Raw genomic sequence first — 21,165 nt, 5'->3', positions numbered from 1 at the left:
AAAATATTTTGTTCTTTGGAAACTGAGAATTTTATTTTATTCTTGTTCTTTTGTTTCCTTTTATAACTTTCAGTGTTGGTTTAACTTCTGCAGGCCGGTGACATACCAAGAATATCAAGAGCGCACACAGGAGACAGCTGCTCATGCCAGTGGATGGAACAAGGTACCAAACAATCACTTTTTCTTTTTCGTCTATTTGATGTCCATGATGGTGTTTACTAAGTGCAGTTAGGTGTAGCAGAGAACCACGAATAAAAAGAATATGCTTGCTTTTTAGAATGCAGTAACCTTCCCTCTCAGAGTAGTACTGCAGATGTATTTTGTAGTTTTTAGATAATGTAGGCAGAAGTTATTCAGTGGAAGTATTAGGCTAATCTTCCTTTGCTGTGGTAAAATGAAGTGAGAGTTGTTGCTTGAAATTTTTTTTTTTTTTGACAATAATTATTTTTAAAAAATGAAATTTCCAAGAAAGATTTACAATTTTAGCGGTGTTGTACTGAAATCTACGAGAGATGCTTTCATAATGTTTCTCAACTGTTTCTTTCCTCCCGTCTCATGTTTGAAATATATATTTAAAAAAAAAAAAGGTACTAAACATGGTGAAAGTAAAAATTAACAGTATCTTCAGAATATTTAAATTGTTCAGAAAACATAAGGAGGGCATGCATATCTGGTTCCGGGAGAAGCTATCTCGGATGATGTGAAGCTGCTTTTTAAAATAATATGCAAGTCTGTAAATGAACTCTCCCATGATAGATTTAATGCAAAGTAGAATTACTGTCCGCAGTTTCATATTTCATTAATCATTCTAATTCATCATTCATTATCTTAATCATTCTATGACAGGTTCAGGGGATATCAGAAAAGAGAAAAACAAAACAGCTGTTTGCAAATTTAATCACAAATTGATAAAGTTTAGTCTTAAAAATTGAAATGGAACAAGAAATCCTTTTTTTTTTTCCTTCTTTTAAAATAACTTTTTTTCAGAAACACTTCATTTCCTTAACTAGATTTCTCTGCTTAGTTCAGATACTGATCATTTCTCTCATCTACCTCTAACCAAGGGCATGGGCACTATTAAAGTAGTTTATTAACATTGCTTGACAAGTTACTGCCCATGACCCAGACAATTAAAATTGATGTGTATGTGCTTTCAGTTTATCGTATTGTGAATCATAGCACTTTAGCTTCAACTACCATGAAATCAGCTTATCAAGGAAGTGTTTAAACTAGAACATTTTACTTTTCAGTTGATAAAAACTAAAAACAACATAAAATTAGTCATCGTGGCTCAGCTATAAGGAAGGAGGTGGCTACGGTGTAGTCAGTTGCCTACTGTGTCTCCATACACTCTTGGTTCAGGCCCCTTGCTGCTATAGTCCTGAGTAAATTGATCTTCCACCTTTGCAATTTTATGATTCAGCCCCCATTTCTGCTACATCTGTGGAGCCTCTGTGGCTAACAGTTTTTTTGATCCTCATCAGCTTTTAATTGAGAGTATTGGCCAGAAGATATCTTTGCTTATCCATAACATTTGTGACTTCAAAACTTACAGTTCGCAAGCAAACTAGAATGGAAAATTTGTAGACTAATACAGTATCTGTTGGTATTGTTTTTGAGGTAGCTCAATGCTTCAGGAATGCCTAGCAGTTCCTTTAATAATACTTGTTTTGAGGAGATGGAATACATTTAGGTTGGTTTCATTTCCTTTTAAATTCCTTTGTTGTCTTAATCAGAGTCATCTTTTATAACAGAAGAGATCTAGGTATCTTTCCTCCAACCTCAGTCTATCTTAATTTTCACTCTAGAGAAGAAGCTGTTAAAAAGATAATTTAGAAATGTAGTTATAAATAGACATACAGTGTAGATCTAATTAACAGGCCTACAGCAGCAAAATGGGGCTATGCTGGCCTCGGGTTTGTGAAAACCTGCAAGGTGTATATTTAAGTCAGCTCTTATCAGGGAACTTGTCTACTTTTGTAAACTTACTGATGCATTTCTGTAAGAATGGAAGCTATGACTCTCTAGGTTACGTGTTCTCTGTAGCTAACACTGTTGTAGTGAAGATATGCCTAGGCCATGACTGCTTTAAGAGGGAAGGACAAATAAATTAATAAGGATAAGTAGTCTGTAATGAATAAACATGGTTTCCATATGAAATGTACTTAATAGTAAAATTTATTAAATGTACTTAACAGTAAAAATCTGAGAGAAAGCAAGAAACACAGTACTCCCTTTAGAGCGCTGTCTGTAGATACTTTCCCAATACTTCCTCAGATTTTTTCATAAAAGATATGTCTCCTGTTCAGCTTGTTTTTGTCAGTTTGCACAAAAGCAATGTCTGTCCCTCTAATAAAAAATATTATTGTTGAACTGAAGCAAATGGCTTTGGCCCTTTTATGCCTACAATAACAAACAGCTAGCTGAACAGAATAATAAATCGCTCCCTTTTGTATGCCCATGGCCTTTACATACCCTATAATTTCTTAGGTGGAACACAAGACGAAGATGCACAGGAGTTTTGGTAGATGTCAAATGGTTAAAGATGTGGAAATGCCTTCCTGCAGATGGAATGCTGGGTGGTACATATGTGATCTGGGGTTAGGGTTTGATCCAGACTAGAAAGAACATATAAAACAACTAAAGCTAGTAGGATGAAATGTGGTTTTTAATTACATGTAAGCTGCATCTGTTGTGCTCAGTAGTGGTATCTCGCATAGCAAGATGTTGTTTTTGCTTTTAGTTGTTATAATGAGGTATATAGAATCTCACGTTATGTTTTTGAGTCTCTGCTGTCAAAGGAAAAGTGCTGTGGTCCTTTTTAGCAACCCAAACATTATGAGAAGCCCAAGTCAGAATGAACTATTTTTTTTACTGTGATTTCACATTTGTCAAATTACTAGCTCCGACTTACATATATACAGATACACGTGTGTGTGAATATGTATATATGTATTATGATATATATGTATGTATAAAAGCCCCGCCTATTCAATGTAATGAATGATATGTGCTCAGAGAGCCACACTGATCCTTCAGTGGCCTGGTATCTCTCTGATACAAAGCAGACTCAAAGCAGTCTTTGCAAATTTTGCTGTGTTGTGTGTGATGAGAGTATATAATCTTTTGTGAGGTATTGGACTGATATAGTTAACTTTGCTGGTTACAGGTTGGTTAATGACAAAGGCTTGGCTAAACCAGTCTGGTTTAGAATTGGGAACATGTTATTTTTTTAGTCATACCAGTTTTCACAGGATTTGTTCATTATGCAAGCATGAGCAGAAAGGAGCCACTTCTAAATATAACCATTATTTTTCCATTAAAAATTGTGGACCTTTACCAGAGTCCATTGGTATATTTGAACTGCTGAAGCGATTTGATTAACTGCCTGGTGCATGGAATGTAGAGGAATGTTTTCAGTCACTAAAACATGAATGCTCATCTGAGTGAGGAAATACTGCAAGGTAAATCAATACACAGGAATATCAGTTCTTCCATTTACATTTCACAGAAGCAAAGTTACCCATACATATTTGAAGTGCTGGTTTCCAGCAAAGCGATTTCAGTAGAAAAAAATATTTCATGTGTTTCTTGGAAAGCATGATGTAAGAATAATAGCAGTGATGATGGATTTTATAAAAGTAAGAAGGAGTCTTGGCCTTCTATTTGAAATAAGTCTCTTAATAAAAAAAAAAAAAGAGGGAATTATATTTGAATTGTATTTCTGTAATAAAATAGGTATATTTTAAAATCTGGTGATGAAGTACTCCATTCTTGAGTTTTTATGCTTTCTGCTTAAAATGAAGTATTATGTGTATATTCAAAAAAAATACAATCCCATTATTGTGCATCAGATAAAAGAATAAAAAATACTGATATTGAGAGTCAACTGAACTGGTAAGTAGGTTCTCAGTTATCTGAATGTCCCATTTTTACTGATTAAAGGAGCCAAAAGATAATATAACAAAAATGGAAGAAACAACTGGTAAAAATTAAATGAATTTTCATGTTGAAATAGTAAAAAGATACACAGGAGTGGTAACTGCTTCGGATACAACTTCTTCAGAATGTTAGTTGAACTTTCTTTGTACTAAATTTTCTTTTTGCTTACCTTTAAATCTATGATATTACACTGTGGGATTGAAATACTATAATTGACAGAAATCTTTCATTTACACAATCAGAAAACTTGTAATAGTAAAGTAACAATTTGTTGCTTGTGATAGTAAAGCAACATTTTGTTTAATGATTCCCTAGAAGCTTTCTCCCACCAAGTATTTTCTGGCATGCTCTGCTTGTTATTGTACAGGCATACCTCATTTTATTGTGCTTTGCAGATATTGCTTTTTTTACAAACTGAAGGTTTGTGGCAACCCTGCATCGAGCAAGTCTATTGGTGCCATTTTTCCAACAGCATGTGCTCACTTCATGTCTCTGTGTTACGTTTTGTACATTGTTTTTTTTTAGAGATTATGCTATTGCACGCTTAATAGACTACAATATAGTGTAAACATAACTTTTATATGCACTGGAAACCCAAAAATTCATGTGACTCGCTTTATTCCAATATTAGCTTTATGGCAGTGGCCTGGAACCGAACCCCCAATATCTCTGAGGTATGCCTGTACATGCCTTTTCTTCAATCAAAATCTAAATAAGCCTTAACATTCCTTCCTGTGGTGGAGGAAATTACAGTTGCTTTAAGACTATAATTTTACTTTGGTCTAGTTAAAATCTCATTGGCATTCACATAGCTACTCTTACCTAAAAAGGGCTACTGTTAACCTTTATCAAGGTAGTATGAACTTAATTTCTTTTACAGATTTAGGATGGTATTGTGCAAAGCCATTCCTGCTGCTACTGATCTCAAAAGCAGAAGTTCCAATAACTTCAGTGGGAAAGCAAAACCAGGCTCTGTGTGTTGGTCTGCATGGGACTGAAGATTAGGGTTTGAATTTGGTCCCTTGCCCCTAAGGCCTGCCAGATTTGGGAGGAGAGGATGGATTAGATGTTTAAATTGGCAAAGGAAGAAAGCAACCATCATGTTCAGTGTGCCAACATTTGATCTCCCCTAATTTCCTAAGCAGTCTTGTTTTGCCTTTGTTTCTCTTTCTGTTAGGTTAAAGTAGATGTTAAATAATTTGAGATCTGAACATTTATGCTGTCCCAGAGTTAGGTGGGTGTGCCCAAAGCCTCTGAAAGATATCTAGTGTTGACAGCATGCTGTTTTTTCTTTAATCCAAAAAGACTGAAGTTTCTTCTGACACTTAACCTGTCCTTCACCTGCTCTTTATACTTCTCCACGTAACTGTAAGCTTGCATCTTTTCTGCCTCTGGTTTGAGATTAGTTACAAGAAATTCCAAAAAACCCAAGGCTTTTAAAATTCAAATGCCATCTCATTCCTAGTTAAATGAATGAAGTGTTAACTGTTCTTTCCAGAAGAAAGTAATATAATCTGTCCTTTGTAGTATTGCACTCTCTCTGTTATTAATCAGCTCAAATATCTTAAATTTATCACATTACAAGCATTTGTAAGGTCCTGTCTGTTTTAGTGTCCATCTGAGTGTGACTCCACTGTGAATTTAGAACAAGTCTCAAACCCAACCTGCTTTTCCTATGCTCTTTCCTCCATGCTTTGCATCCTAAGATGTCACGTCTAGGAACAGTAATGAGAGGATATTTACAGAAAAGAAAATCAGACTGAAAGAGGAGGAGATTGGGACATCAGCCTCCTGATGGAAAAGGAAGCAGGCATTTGAGGTTCAATCTAGGCTATAGTATTAACCTGGGTATTCCCTCTTACAGACAAGAAACAACATTCTCCCTTGCACAGTGTCCTAATGACCCTCTGCAGCCTTTGCAGAGAACAGATGTGCAATGCAGTTGTCTCAAACTAGGCACAGTAAAACTTAATAGTATTTTTCTCTTGTGTCGTAATAGGGCTTTTTCAGATGTTAATGACTTCAATTCATATCTTTTTCCTGAACTTGGTAAAGCATCGCATATAAACTTGGCCCAGAGGGCTACTTGGGTGCTCTAGGAGAATAAATTCAAAGTTTAAAAGTTCAACTGCCTGTTATTTAGGCAATCAGAAACATAACTTCAGAATGAAGTGTCTGGAAGAGCTGTATAACGTGAAGGAAGTGGGTTCACAGAGTACTACATTTTCCATAGTAATTTACATTTGGGTAAGACTGAGCATTAATTTGAAACATAAAAGGTTTGGAGGGAGGAACGAGAGTTGGAGGTGAGGGAGGGAATTCTGTACGTGTTGAATTTGGCGTAGGAGAGAGGGTTTAACATGGAGAGGGCTTTGTGTATGTCAGTTTAAACAAGCCTGTAATGTTACAATGCTGTGGGAAGTTGTTTGCCTCTGTCCTGTCTGAATATAGAGAGTGAACTTCTAAAGAGACTTTCTAATGCAGTACATCTATTCAAGAATATATGAGTTTGCTGTTTAAATACATTTTGGATGCATATCCCTTCAAACTATTTATGATGATGTATTTCGCCACTTCTGGAGTAGCAAGTTCTGCTTCTGGACCTGTTCTGCTTCTTTACCTGAATCCTGCATTGGGAAAAAAAGGGACTCAGGAAACCACTACAGTTCTGTTCTGTGACAGTCTTAAGTTACGCTGTGGTATTCTGCTTGTCAGATTAAAAGCTTCTTTCCTGTTGTTCTGTATTTTATTTCTGCCTTGTGTCTTCAGAAAAATGAAGACTATAGTTCAAGATACCTTTGTACCTTTTCTCTAGACTGCATGAATTCTTCCATTTCACCTGCACAGCAGTACTGATGATGCTTTCTGTATTCATTCTTAATTCTTGTCTTTTGAAGGTCTTGGTGCCTTTGGTTCTGCTACAGCAATTTCTGATGGAGTTGACCAGAAGGGGCCAGGAACCACTGAGTGCACTTGTGAACTTTGGGGTGACATATCTAGAAGACTATTCTGCAGACTATATCATTCAGCAAGGAGGATGGGTAAGAAGACAGTGTTTAATTTCCATATGCTGTTCAAAGCTTATTTTTAACTGTGTGGTCCTAGTCTTAACAGCAGTGAAAGTTAGAGGGTTTGCTAGGAGTAAGCATGTGAAAGAAGGGATGTATTGGCCTCAGAAAAAGGAGAGGTTCATCTTTTTAATGTTGTCTTCATAGTCCAGTAATGTCTGTAAATGGTATATGTTATTTTTTTCCTCTTAAATTTCAGAGCCTTTTTAGCAGGTAAGTATTTGGGGAGCCCTTAATACAGAAATGCCAATAAGTATTAATTTATTTTTATAATAAGTGATAAAATAGCTAATCTGTATTAGATTTTATAGTGATACAGGAACCTTCATAGGATAGAATGAGCAATCAAGATTCCTTTGCACTATATTTCTTTGTGGAAATTTTAAATTCATAATGACCTATGGTCCTGAGTCATGGCATGCTGAGAAAGTTGCCTTTAAAAAATATGTATTCTTACAAGGTTTGCATTGGAAAGTGTTAGATATCTGGAAATTGTCAGAGTTAAGCCCTTCTTACGGTCTACCTCTGCATCTGACCACAGTTGATGAGCTGGGTCTGGAAGGCAGAGCTGTGCTGAAGGAGGTTGAACTTCAGATTGCTAGGTTTGGTAAGGATGCCAGATTTGAACAGAATTAATCTGGGATTAGTGTAAATGGCTCCAGCAAGTAGATTTACTGTAATTAATAATAATAATAAAAAAAAAAAGGTCAGGAAAATCCAGTGATTAAAAAATGCTAGTAGAAAAAATCTCATTCAGCTTCTCTCGTTTCAGATTTTACCTGTAGTTTTCTTTAGGAGTAGTCTTTTTCCACATATCTGCACCTTCTTATACCCTTTCCCTTCCTGGCAAGAGCGGATAATGGTTTTTAAAACTTTAAGGGACTTTTTTGTTTGTCTTTAATGGACAGAAACAACTGTAAACAGCATGCATTTGGACTTTAGTCCTTTTGATAAATGCATCAGGATTTCAGAGTATTTTCATTACAGTGAACATCCTTGCTTGCATCTTTAAGACAGACGGATGTTAGTGCTAAGGCCCATGTGAGACTGCTGTTTTGGGTTTTTTTCTATCTTGGAAAAGGCTGTGGTCTGTTTTGTAGCCCCCTTTTGAGGCCTGCTATAGACATACTTATTACAGTGCAAAGCCTCTGAAAACAAGCAGCTTTCCACCATGGCCTGTGCAGGAGGGGGATGTGCTTTGTGTTTGTGTGACTGTGCATGTATGTACAGATCTGGGTAGTCAGTGTTTAATGGGCGAGGAGCTTGTCTGTATACATCCACTCAGGCATAAAATCGAACTGACATAAGCAGTACAGCAAACAAGTCAGAGCTATTTTTGAAACAGCAGAAAAGACAAGGAAGGAGACAAGGTGATGAAAACCCTTTCCAGCTGAATTAAGGTAGCAGCACCAAGCCCTTGTGAGTTGCTCTGGGGATAGGGTTGGGGACCCGCTGTGCTTATGGTTTTACTTGGAGGAAGGGAGTGTATGGGTTTATTCTGCCCTTTTGTTTCCTGTAATGACAATGTTCATTTTTGCTGAGCGATATGCTTCTCGGTTTGTTCTGAATCTGTAGGATGGTATTCTGGGGATGGCAGTACTGAGAGCAGGGAGCGGAGCGCAGGTGGAAGACTTATTTGTGTTTTTGAGAAGGGCTGGGGGGAGAGCTACATGGCGTGCTGTCAGCTGTGATGTGTGTGGTTTGCATTTTTTAAGATAAGTATCTGTTACAGGAGTTGTGTGCAGATCAAGTTGTCAGTAATGCTTTGCTGGAGTCATAAGGACTATGTATAAACCTAAGAGTCTCCAGTGAATGAGATTGCTATGATAGCAAGAGGTTTTGTGTTGTCCCAGAGTGGCGTGAATATCAAATAGGTCTTTTCTGGAACTGCTCAGAGCTTACTTAAAAAAATGATAAGATACCAGAACAGCATATCTGTTGCTCTGTGGACCAGGAGCAGAGGAGAGCTTTACAGGAGCCTGTTTTCAGGGGTAGACTCGAAAAATTCTGCAGTCACTCAGGTTCCTTCTCTTCCTGTGGCACCATTTGGGATCATTTGGAATCTTCCTCAATTTTTGGATTGAATCCTAACTTTGCCAGAAGGGAAGTAGCCAGTAGGAATGAAAGGGGCTAGCTGAGCCTGTCCTCTTTTCAGCTGCTTTTCCTGTGGGGTAGGGATTTTACTTGAGATTGTTATGCAGCAAATGGGCTCACTGTATTACTATGTGCTACTTTACAGTTTGAAGAGCTCCAGAGATTGTATTTGTGTGCCAGATTTCAAGCGGTTTTGTGGGTGTGGGAAGCTTGTAGGTTCAGGAAGGCATCTGACTGAGGAGTAGTTACTAGAAGCAAAGTTGCTAGCTCAAGGGAATGAAGGTTAAGAAATTGGATAGCAGTGCAATAGATTTCAAGAAATCTGTGTGGTTTGGGAGGAATGGGAAATTGGGATACCAGATATAGAGCCTCTGAGCCCAGAAGTGTCTTTGGAATCTTTCATCTCTGTCCTGTAGAGATTTGTGGATGATATGATGTGTTGAAACAATGAGTGGCCCCCTCCCCATCTCCGTTCATGCACTAAAATCGTAATTCAGTTAACTCTTAATCGTAGAGTGGGACTGGGTTATAACAGTTGGTTGTCGGGTGGGAGAATGGCTGGCCTATTTTTATTTTTTATTTTTAAGCACGTATCATGCTCACTGTGTACTATTGTACTTGATACAATAATATCAGGTATACGATGTATGTTGCATTCTGTCCCCCATTCTCTTTGGTGTATTTTACTGCTTTAAGTGGAAGATCTACAGAATAGGCGTTTCTGTCTTCAAGGCACTGTATGTTGTTTGGATGCAGCTGTCACATAAATGTCTGTGAATAAAGAGTTGAAAAGATTACTCCATCTAGTTTGCAATCTCTTAGATTTAAAGGTAGATGCAAGTTGAGTTTGGAGAACTACAGGAAAGTCGGGATATCTTGCTTTTTTCTGGATAGTCCCTCTTTCACTTCTTACCGTGACAGGTTTGGCTGCAGCTCTTGCATTTATTCTGCTTGACTTTGAATTTCAGTATGGTCTCTCTTTTGGAGCCAAAGGCATGCCTGGTATTTCAAGTTCTTCATGTGGAGATACACATTTCTTCCTCCTGTTTCTAGGTTTTGAACCCAAATGATCATGCTCTAAAATCTCATTCCGTTATCATTTTGAACCATTGCAAAGCAACTCCCAGTCTGATTTGGCAGTAGCTTAGTTCTTCTCTTTCCCAAAAGCAATGTTAGGGCTCAACAAACTGACGTGCAGTGTACATGCTGTTCCCTCCCCTCCCTTTCTCTCCCCTCCCACCCTCCCTCCCTCTCTTGCTCTGTCTCCACTTCTCCAGGACTGAAAACTGCTGCATCAGAAGCAATTCTTGGTCTCCTGGAAAAGTGCACAGTAAGGCCAGTCAATTGGTAAGGATTTTCTTCCTTTTCCTCTCCTACCTCTCCTCTCAAGTAATTTATTTTTTCTCAAGCTCTGCATATCCTCTTTTTCATGGCCAGATTTCATCTGCTTTGAAATAATCTGGGAATATCTGGAAGAAGGGAAAAAGTATAAGATTACTTGGAAGCTAGCTGCTTTCTCTTTTTTTCAGCTTCGTGTTCATGTTACAAGTCCACCTGCTTTTCACTTGTTTGAAAGAGCTGAAATAAGTGCATGTAATCTGTGCTTACTGGGATTTAGTTATTAACCTTTATTCTCTCAGTAGGAGACTGATCTTTGCATTTGTCACCCGTGACTGAAATTGTCTCTGCCTTCCCAGGGTCCATGTGTTACAATGTTTGGATCTGAGTTTGAATTTAACTAGTTGTTAGCCTGTGTTGAAGAGGTAAAAGTACATTTGTTTGCAATATGCTCATAGCGTTTATAGTTTCTCAGCTCAACCTTAAAAAAGTTGCTCTGTCTCCAGTGTTTTGTCTGGTACTTTTCTACTGTTGTTGGCATTTTCTTTGCTGCTGGTAATTGAATAATCAATGTGCTAGAGTTTGTTAAAAATCTGGAGGAAAAGAAGAGTAAAGATGTCCTTGTGATCCTTGGGAAGCAAGGCAGTCAGTTTGCGCAGCTGGAGATTAAAATCTCCTTCCGCAGCAGTCCAGGTGTCTGCTTTGAGAATGACAATGCAGAAATCTACAGACATGCTGCACTGGAGGGACGATAAGTTATTTTAGTAGGGTAGAGATGCAAGAGAGGGGAGCCTAACTAGAGAAGGAGTTATCCTTTCAAAATAGTTATACTTTATGCTTTTCTCACACAACATGTCAGTGAAATGTCCACCTTTATTCTAATGTAACTTTTGATACTACAATAGATTTTTTTACACACTGTGGTTGAAAAAAAAGGAGCTTAAATGGTGCGTGACTGGGCAACTACATCTCCTTTCCTTCCCAGCTCCTCCCCCCCAAAAAAACCAATATAGCATTTGTCAAGGCTCTTCAAATCAGTCTGTATGAAGAAATGGTCTCTAAATTACTGAATTTACTTGAGTTTAAACTGCTAAAACTAAAATCTTCAAAGGTACTGCACTGGAGCTGACTCTGCAGGTAGTGGAGGGTATGTTGGAGGGAAGGAGAAGGAATGGGATCATTTCTGCAGGCTGTCTATTCTAGCCAAAATACTCCCTGAAAGGATTGAGAGCTGTGGCTGTAATATCAGTGTGCTTTGATTTGATTCATGTGCCTTTTTTTAATTTTATAAAAAATTTTAAGTAGGAGATGGTCTTTTTTGTGAATTCTGCTCTGTTTTTCTTGGCTCCCCCTATCTTAACAGTTTTATATAGATAGATAATACCTTAGATGCCTGGGAGTTTTTTGTTACTTTTTATTTTGTAAGAGTATTTTAGATCTGGACATTGCTTGCTGACCGTTTTATAATCCATTTCTCTGGAGGATTGACATAACAACGGTGTAGTCTGAATTCGGAAAGAGTTTGCACGTGTACTGGTTTCCGAAGAGGCATAAAATAGTCTGGCTGAATACAGAGGCACAGAGTGACTGGAATCTCTAGCTTGACTTGCTTTAGGCTGGAGTGAAGCTGTCCCGACTATACTGGTAATTTGTGGGCACAGCTGTTCCTGCTCTGGCATCGGCATAGAGGGCACTTTATTGTGTCACTGGTGTAAGCCTGCTCCTGAATTAGAGCTAGGAATCATATGACTTCTGCATTCCCATCTCTGGGGAAATTTGTTAGTGTGGGAAATTTGCTTAATTCTTTAGAGGGAAATCTCTTGGGGTTCTTGGACACAGGCCAGTTCATGACTTGTTGCTTTTGTTTTTCGGACACTGGACTGTAGACAGGAATGCATTTGATGGTTTTCTAGTGTTTGTATTGGCGCTGTGATGCTATCAGAGTGTGAAGAAAGTGTTGAATGAACCTCATTTCCCTTTGATAGGATGTGTTACAAGGTAAAGTCAGTAACTCCAGCTTAAGGAACTTCCTTACTGTGTTGTGTTTTTTGAATTTTTTTATTGTAGTAAAGATTCCTCTTTTGGAACTTGCCACTTTCTTTGCCCAGTCTGTCAGCTTTTCCTCCTGTACTTCAAGGAGTTTTTCTTCTTGGGGATTTTATATGGGCCTATTTAGTTTCAGGGAAACTTAATAAATAAATAATAAAAATTCAGGGAACAGATTTTTTCCACAAGGTGGCACTCCTGTCTGTACTGACTCCTGTCAGTATACATAATTTTTGCCTGTACTGGACAAAATCAAGATCTGTGGTGTAAGACATGGGAAGCTTGCTTGGCTGTCGAGCTTTTCTGTTTGTTTTTTTTTAAATGAATTTTTAGTGAGTTTCTTCACTGGGTCATTCATTGCACTTCAGTAGCAGTGTGAACAGAGTGTTAACTGTTACTTGTGTGTTTAAATTTCATTAAAAACTGAACCAGAGAAACCAGTCAAACTTTTTGAAACACTTTTAATTGAAGAATATTTGTTTTGGAAGATTTTTAGTACAACTTTATCTTTGTTTTAGAGCAAACATTAACATCTAGCTAAAACCTGGTCCTAGAGTAAGTTAATTGGGCATCGTCTAGCAGGTGAGCAAACTGACAGGCTGGTTCTGGATGCTTTAGCAGAGAAATTGAGGAAATGTTCAGTGGGAAACGAGGAGAGGCACTTCTACTTTGTCTTTGCTTACTGGCTTGGCTTAAGGGCTCAGCAAAATGTGTGGGTAAAGATTTACCCAGTAGATGACTTTGTGTGTGCCTGCAGTCCAAGCCCTTGCATGTCTCACCATATGTGCTATGTTCATGCAGCACAAATGAATGCATGTGAATGGCGGCCATCAGCCAGATGCTATGTACCCTGTAACTGTGTGTGTTAGGCAGTTTTCTTTGCTCTATTAGGAAAACGCAGTGGCTTCAGCGCTACAGACTTGACGAGAGCTTTTTAAGCAGCACAACCTGGCAAGCAAATTGCAGAGATTCTCTAAGTCCAAGTAAAATCGCTTTCTCCATATTTAAAGCTTTGGGAAGACGATACAAAGGAATTAGTGTGATACTTGTCAAGTCAGTCATAATTTGGTAACTTTCTGATTTCCAGTTCTTAAAACATTCAGCTTTGTCACACTTAAAGTTCTAGGGCTTCCACAACAATTAGAAAGTTTTTTGGCATGCATCTGGTCTTCAGTAGTTCACAGGGCTGGGTGTTTAGAAGTCTTGTCTAAGGTGCAATTAATGCTCTGTTAGATAACTTAATGGGTGTCTCTGTTTGCATTCATTGTCTAATAACATCTCCATTACATATGCAACACTATTTCTGTAGGAAAAAAATTATTCATATCTTTGAGATTTTCTGAATTTTAATTTGAATATCAATTTCCATCAGAAGCAGCTTTGCATAAATCAGGCTGAAATTAATATTCTGGTAAATAAGACTTTTTTTTCTTATGTGGAGTTAAGAGTATTTTTCTGAAAAATAACTGCTACAGTTAGTAAGTCAGCTTGTTTCAATACAATTAATAACAGTCCTTTCTACTAGAAAACTATGAAAAAGAATAGTCACCATGAGGGTCATGTTCCAAGTCTTGAATTGTTATTTTATGCTTATTGTCTTTAAATCACGATTGAAAATTGACAGGTGTCTTTAAGCAGCAGTTTCTGACTATATGTTAAAGGTGGTAGTGTTCAGAATCCACTGCTGAGAGTGATTTTCCTCAAAATTTTGATTTCTGATGCTGGCAGGACTACAGCTGAATCCAAGCTGATAGGTTCAGCCTATAGTAGCAGTTTTCAGGGTATTTTTTTCATTATTTTATTACCAGTTTACAGTTGTTTACTGTAGCTCACCATGTGGCATACACGTTCATATTGCACAAATAAATGCATATGAGCTATGACATATGAACATAAGAACTATGCCATAAGGACTATGCTATGAATCTGTCCTTAGGGAGAATATAGCATGTCTGTTAAAGGTGCTTTCTGTCACTTGTAGAAGACTTGTGGAGCTCGATTTTTTAAATCTGCAAATGCCACCCCAACAGAAATGAGTTGGTCTTCTCTTCAAGACTGCGCCGTGTGCTGTGGATCATCTTTATTGTTTTCTAACTAGAGAGGAAACTCTCTAGTTCTCCTTCTCCTAATCATGACTTGTGCCAACTCTCACCTCAAAAGTAGTGGTTGGAATGAGGACTGGTAGCATGGTGTAGTGAAGGACTTGCTTCTGTAGACATACACAAAGTCATTCTGTAGGTGTGCTGGGTGGGGAAAAGCTCTTCAAGTTTGCAAGTCTTGTGTCCCAAATTAGAAAAAAGGGAACTCTGATCTCTCTGGTCTGGAGCAGTGGATTATCTATTCACAATAGATAAAGCAGGCAAAGAAACATGCATACATTTCTTATTTATTGTTAAATCTACAAAGTATGGCTTGTATAAGACCTCAGGTTATTAAAAGTCCTTCCAGATGGTCCATCCTATCCTGAATTATCTGTCTGTGGGAGCTTTGCTTCTGGATCACATCTGTAGGTGGATGCAGAGAATTGTCCTAAATATCACTGAGTTTTTATGGCAGCTGTTTTAAAAGAAAAAAAAAAATCAAAAGAAAAATGCAACCCCTGACCCATTCAGCACAAAATCCTAGCTTTGTCCTCTTGATTTTCTGAATAATTCAGCTCAAGAAATGTTAATCTTGCATCCTAAATAATGCTTGTTATGTCATCAAATGCTTTCGATGAAAAAGTAATGAAATCATAGATTGACACACAGTATTTTAGGTCTCTCCCAGGTTTTTCAGCCTTAGGCCATCTGTCTCTTCAGAGAAAAGAGGCAAGGGTTAGAGGAATATGTACTGAAGAATTTTGGGATGGTTTAAATTCTGCCACAGCCTTTTTACTTAATAATTCCTATTGACTGATCTTAGGTGGCTCCCTCATTGGTTGCTGAATCGCTGCTCAAAGGCACTTGACTTTCACCATTGTCTTAGTATAAGAACTTCAGGGGAATCTAGGCAATCTGAATATGGTCCTAGTTAGTGTGTTTTTTAGTTTATTAACGGAAAGAAGTTTGTTACAAATACCAGAACTCACAATGCTGTAGAAACGTAGTGAAGTTTCAGAATATTTTGTTCAAATGCTGCATGTTTAATCAATCACAATAGAATCTATGCCCTTCCCAGTGGTATGTTAAGACAAGAATTGTTGTCAGTTATGCGGCGTTTCTTCCCATGCTAGTTTCTGCTAGCATCAGATTACAAATGTAGTCTGTTGTGTTGTGATGAGCTCTGAACAGGAAATAAATTGATTATGACTTGTTAAAGGGTAATACTGAGTGGAGAGGAGGGTAGTGTTAGAGGTTCATGAGATTGCAAGTTTTACCCTTCATGATTTCATTGTTTAATTGCTATTATTCTGAATCTGTAAAGCCTGTGGAAATACAGAATTTGCTGTGATTGTAGGTGACTTAGTATATTTATATTACAGTGAAACTGTTTCTTACTTAATCAACATCCAGAGAAAATCCCAGTGATGAAGGGAGCAAATGTATGATCTCAGTGTCTGGAAAGTGGGCCACCTTTCCAAACTCTATACAAGGCAGTTGAAGTTAACTACTGTGACTGACTTGCTTCTGATTTTGAGTTTCCAGTGGAACAAAATGAAAGGATGTTGCATGTGGATATTGAATTCTGTTCCTATATGCTGTGGAGGAACTCTGGCCTGCAGTTGTCAGTATTTGGTCTCTTTGGATACGGTAACATTTTAATTTACTTACTCTTCTTTGGTCTTCTTTTTCTTTGCCCTTACTTTGGAACACTTGCTGTTTCTTCCTAGGTCATAGAAGTCCATTTTATTCTATGGTATGAGCTGCATTTGAAAAATGTTTGTTTTCTAAATGAAATGAGATTTTCAAGAGGGTACTGAAGTTTTGAGTTCTCGGTTACTGCTCATAAGACAGAACTTGTTTTGGATCTGTTGGCATATGTGTGGTGTCTAAACATTTTCATAAATGTAATGCAGTATTATTTTTTATTTCTTTCTGAATCAAGGCTTTGTGGGCATCTTCAATTGCTTAGTGAACAGCTTGATCACTTTTAACCCTCCCCTTGAGGAATTTTATTTATCATTTCTCTTCAAAGTTTCTGAACCTGTTACTGATCCAGGTGACACTTCCGACATCCAAGCAATTTAAACAAATTTGTCAAGAAAAGTTCCTTTTAAAGTGTTCTACAAAATGCTCTTACTAGTGCACGTATATTTTCCAGAATTCAGTGGTGATATTTAGATGATATTTAGATCCCACCTCTGTGATACCAAAATAAGTTATGAAATCCTTATCTTCTCAATGCTCTCCTGTACTGCAGCCTACACTGTAAAGTCTCCAGGAATGAGTCCATCCAGTTTCGCAGAATGGCAGGGTGTTTTGGGGGAATGGTTAGAGACCTCACACCATACACAACTCAATCTTCAGTGAGCCCTTGTCAGAAAGTTTATTGATATGGTGATAATTTGCACCATGTTACTGTCTATAAATCTCTCAAGTCCCAATTTTATGCTTCTCTCCTGTGTCTGCCAGCTCAGGGTTTTTCTTGTTCATTTTTGTTTTCTGAGATCATTCCCTATTCTAGCAAAGTGAAGAATTGCAGTGCGTCTGGTAGCTCTGCAGAAAGTACTTCCATGTTTATGGAGAATCCAGACCGCTCGCCTTTCTGTGAGAGAAAAACACTTTGCTGCTGGCATAGTCATTGTGAATTCTGCTATGCCTACCAGAAGTTAGAAACTACTGACTTGTAGGCCCTGTATTCATTGCATATTTTCCTACCAAGCCATAGTAGGAAACTGGAGCAGAACCAAAACCCAAATTCATAGGTGTTGGGAAGGGTTTCAGAAAGAGGGGGCCTGCTTTAGGAAAACTAATGTGTGTGGAAGGGGGCACAGAGAAATGAGAAGAATGGATTTTTTATTTTTTTTCCCCCCCTTAATGCTTCGTGTTATGATGGGACTGTATTGGAAAGGTTGATAATTGAGAGAGGAATTTACATTGAAGGGGTTCCTAGTATTGCAGTTAATGGTAAAATGTTCAAATTTTTGTTAGGAACAAGGGAGTGATGAAACCTTTTACTCTGGTTTCTCATGCTTTTATTACATGGCTTAGCCAACTTTGGGGTTCTTACTATCACAGCCATCTTAGGAGATTCTTCTTTTGCACTTAATTTTTTTTTTTTTTTTTTTTTTTTGGTCTTGTAATTTTCCTCTTGAAGCAAATCTCCTCTGTGGTACTTACTCAGCAGTCCATGCATGACTGGAATCTACAATGCTGTTCTTTTTACAGGGGGGAATCAGTATTTCACACTTGCAGTTTCTCTAACTGGAGCCCAGTGTCAAGTTTTTAGAATGTCGACCTTTATCCAGCTAAATAAAACAAAAGAAACCCTCTTTGCATTTTTGGGTGTCTGTGATCGTTTGTTTGGTTTAACTTAACTTGTGTGGCCAAGGTTACAATGCCAGACTTGGAAAGTGAACTACTTCAAGAATAGCTAAATTAGTTCTTAGTAAATTATGAGAATTACTATAAGTTACAACTTGTTGGCTCGTTGGTGCAAAATAGAAATGCAGGCTTCAGATAGCACTGGAAATGCAATAAAATTAACGTACCAGAAAAGCCCTTATATAAAAATGGGCAAACAATACAGAGCACTTGCACAAAATGGAGAGGGAAGAGATATTCAAGTGGGCTCACATGCCTGTTGTGTTGGACTTAAGTTTCTTCTTTTCTGGTTAATAACAATATGTTTTGGCGATGTACTGAGTGATGCAGTAACTTCAAGGAAAGGAAGGGTTCACAGCAAAGCTCTTTAAGTGGTTCTGCTCTCGGAAAATCCCAGTAGGACCAGCTGGGTTTTGTAAGCTCTTCTAAAATATAGGTCAGACAAATCCTGCTCCTGCAGAGGCCCTCTGATCTCGCTGTCAGCCTTACTAAGTTTCCAGGTGTCTTGTATCTCCCCGTACAGGGGACGTAATGCTGAACTCGTTGCTCATGCGCTGTGTCCTCCTTTTCATTTGTAGGGGACAGTCTTTACTTTGGAATTTGAAGAGGAAGAGTACCCAGGGATCATCGCAGAGGACAGTAATGATATCTACATCCTGACTAGTGACAACTCAGGACAGGTGAGCCCCCCAGAGTCCCCCACGGTGACCACGTCGTGGCAGTCAGAGAGCCTGCCCGTCTCCCTGTCAGCAAGTCAGAGCTGGCACACGGAGAGCCTGCCGGTCTCCCTGGGACCGGAGTCCTGGCAGCAAGTGGCCATGGATCCTGAAGAAGTCAAAAGCCTGGATAGCAACGGAGGGGGTGAAGAAAGGAGTGAGAACAACTCTTCCAACTCCGATATTGTTCATGTGGAGAAGGAAGAGATACCAGAGGGGATTGAGGAAGCAGTGGTGTCAGCAGTCGCTGCAGAGACCATGCATACGGCATTCCCAGAACCCCCTGCTTCTTTACAGGAGGTAAAACCTAAAGCTGAAATTGTGTCTGCTGAAAAAGTGCATCCCTCTGCACTTCTGCGTACAAAACAGGAGGAAAAGGGAAAAGTGGCTGAAGAACCTGTTGAACCTGAAATCCCCATCTTAAGTAAACCTGTTCCAAAATTAGCCCCGTCAGAAGAAAAGGCTGCACCAGAACCTGAGAAAATACTGCTTCCAGGGGAAAAAAAAGTGGGGAAAGAGGGCCATTTGGAAGAAATGGAAGAGAAATCCTCCACTGCAGAGGAGAAGCCTATCTTATTGCCAGAAGGGAAATCTATATTGCTGTACGGTGGGGCTGCTGCAGTAGCTATATTAGCTGTAGCAGTTGGAGTAGCACTGGCGCTTAGAAAGAAGTAACAGAGCTTTCTTGAGGAGGAGGAGGAGGAGGGGGGAGAAAAAAGAGAGCATTATCCAATTTTTGTAGTTGTGTTAACTAAAGGTTGAGCTGCCTGCTGTTTAATTGGACACTTGAGTAAATGGTGATGGGATGAGGTTATTCAATAAGCCTCCAGCTATGGACAATCATGTTTTTAGTAGAATTAGGGTGGGGACTGGTTTTTCGTGATTAAAGTACAGAGGTATTTTTAAAAAAAAAAAAAGAAAAAAAATCCGCAAATTTAAGAACTTAAGTGCAGGTGCTGAAGAAAGGGGTGCTCATACTCTAGGAACTGGAACAGAGAATCCCCAGGGGAAGGGGAGAGCCAGCTGCTGTCAGCCCCTGGAATTTTTAGCTTCTCAGATTGACCCGCTGTTGCAGCTGTGCTGTCTTGTCACTTCCCGTCGCACCCCCGAGCCCTCCTTAACAAACATTAGCCAACCTGAATCCTGTAGCGAGAGGCTGGTCTCCCTTTTGTCTCGGCTTCCTCTCAGGTACTGCACTGCTCCTCGTAACCTTGCAGGTTCCTTCTAAACCCCAGTGGGAGAGTGCTTATTCTTACCTCTTTGCTCACACCTGGTTTGGCCCCTAACATTTATTGGAGCCCCATCCTGTAAAGAAGCTGCCTCTCTAGAGCTGTATTATCTCTGAGCATTCTGGTGTTTCTGGGGGGCAGATGCAGAACAGCGCTTGCTGCTAGCAAGGAAGGTGGGGGAGGTACACTGCTATTTGCTGGTCTGAGAATCCATTTGACATGCTCCTGCCCAGCCTACTTTACTGCCACACTTCAGTTACCAGAGATGCAAAATTCATACCAGACGTGGTGCCATTTTGATAAGTACTTTGATACAAGTGTACATTGAGCAAATAAATGGCAAAACTACATGAAAGTGAGACATGAACTGATGCCACCTGTAAAATTCAAAGGTTAAATGCTATTTTGTCCTATATCATGCTGCAGTCTGTATTGTCTTTCACAAGTTAAGCACAGAGTGTATTTAGTCCTAACTTGGTCTTGGCTGTGACAGAATCCCAGATACATATAGTAATGGATTCTAGTAACTAAGCAAAACAGCATTAAATATCTCCTCTGTTTGTCTGTTCCTGGCCTGACCCTGAGTGGTGTTCAGTGCAGTTTCTTTTGCGACTCTGAATCTGTAATTAGCTAAACTTACAGATTCACAAATGCTGAGAAAGTTACTTTGGAAAAAAAATCCCTCTTCCTTCCTGCAGTCACGTTTCAAATGCTTTTGAAGAGAAACCTTTTAAGTATTGTCGTACATATTAGTTATGTCAGATCAACTGCAGGTGTTCTATTTCATTGTGCATTTCTGTGTCTGTCTTTGTACTGCAGCTTTGTGGGCAAGATCTTAGATTTTCCAGGCAAAATTACTGACCATCTCTGAGGGTTTATGCTGGCACTGTGGCTTAGAGCAGATGAAGGTAGGTGAAAAGGAACTTGGGATAATGTAAAAACTGAAACGTGAGCTTGCTTACTGTAAGCTTACTCTTCATAAAGCACAAAGACAAGGTCTTTTTTTAAAAAAAATAACCTTGCCTACTGTACTTCTGGTAATGAGCCTGTTTCTTAAGTGATCTGATAATGAAGAGATTTTAGCACATTCTCCAATTTAGCATGAGGTGAGTTCTTGCTACTTTTTCCTATCCCTCCCACATCCTAATATGCTGGTAAGTCAGTAAGAACCTGGCAGATTCTAGGGAATTTTTGTTTTAAGCTTGTTCTATAATGGCTTCTGTAGAAAGCTTCCTGGATTTTGAGCTGTTTGAATTTGAATATTGAG

General features: G+C 38.7%; 1 protein-coding gene across 1 annotated transcript in view; it reads left to right on the top strand.

The window, feature by feature from the left end:
* BCL2L13 (BCL2 like 13) overlaps positions 1-20,466 on the top strand; it is a 40,081-nt gene extending 19,615 nt beyond the window's left edge. The window contains exons 5-7 of the mRNA XM_067306924.1: positions 94-163; positions 6,840-6,983; positions 18,532-20,466. Coding sequence (XP_067163025.1) covers positions 94-163; positions 6,840-6,983; positions 18,532-19,344 — 1,027 coding nt within the window. The 3' untranslated portion in view covers positions 19,345-20,466. The remainder of the gene's footprint in view (positions 1-93; positions 164-6,839; positions 6,984-18,531) is intronic.
* Positions 20,467-21,165: the final 699 nt, after the last annotated feature.

The sequence above is a fragment of the Apteryx mantelli genome, chromosome 1 (genome assembly GCF_036417845.1).
Source record: "Apteryx mantelli isolate bAptMan1 chromosome 1, bAptMan1.hap1, whole genome shotgun sequence".
NCBI lineage: Eukaryota > Metazoa > Chordata > Aves > Apterygiformes > Apterygidae > Apteryx > Apteryx mantelli.
Note: the sequence above shows the minus strand (reverse complement) of the source record. Positions and strands in the feature narration are given on the sequence as shown.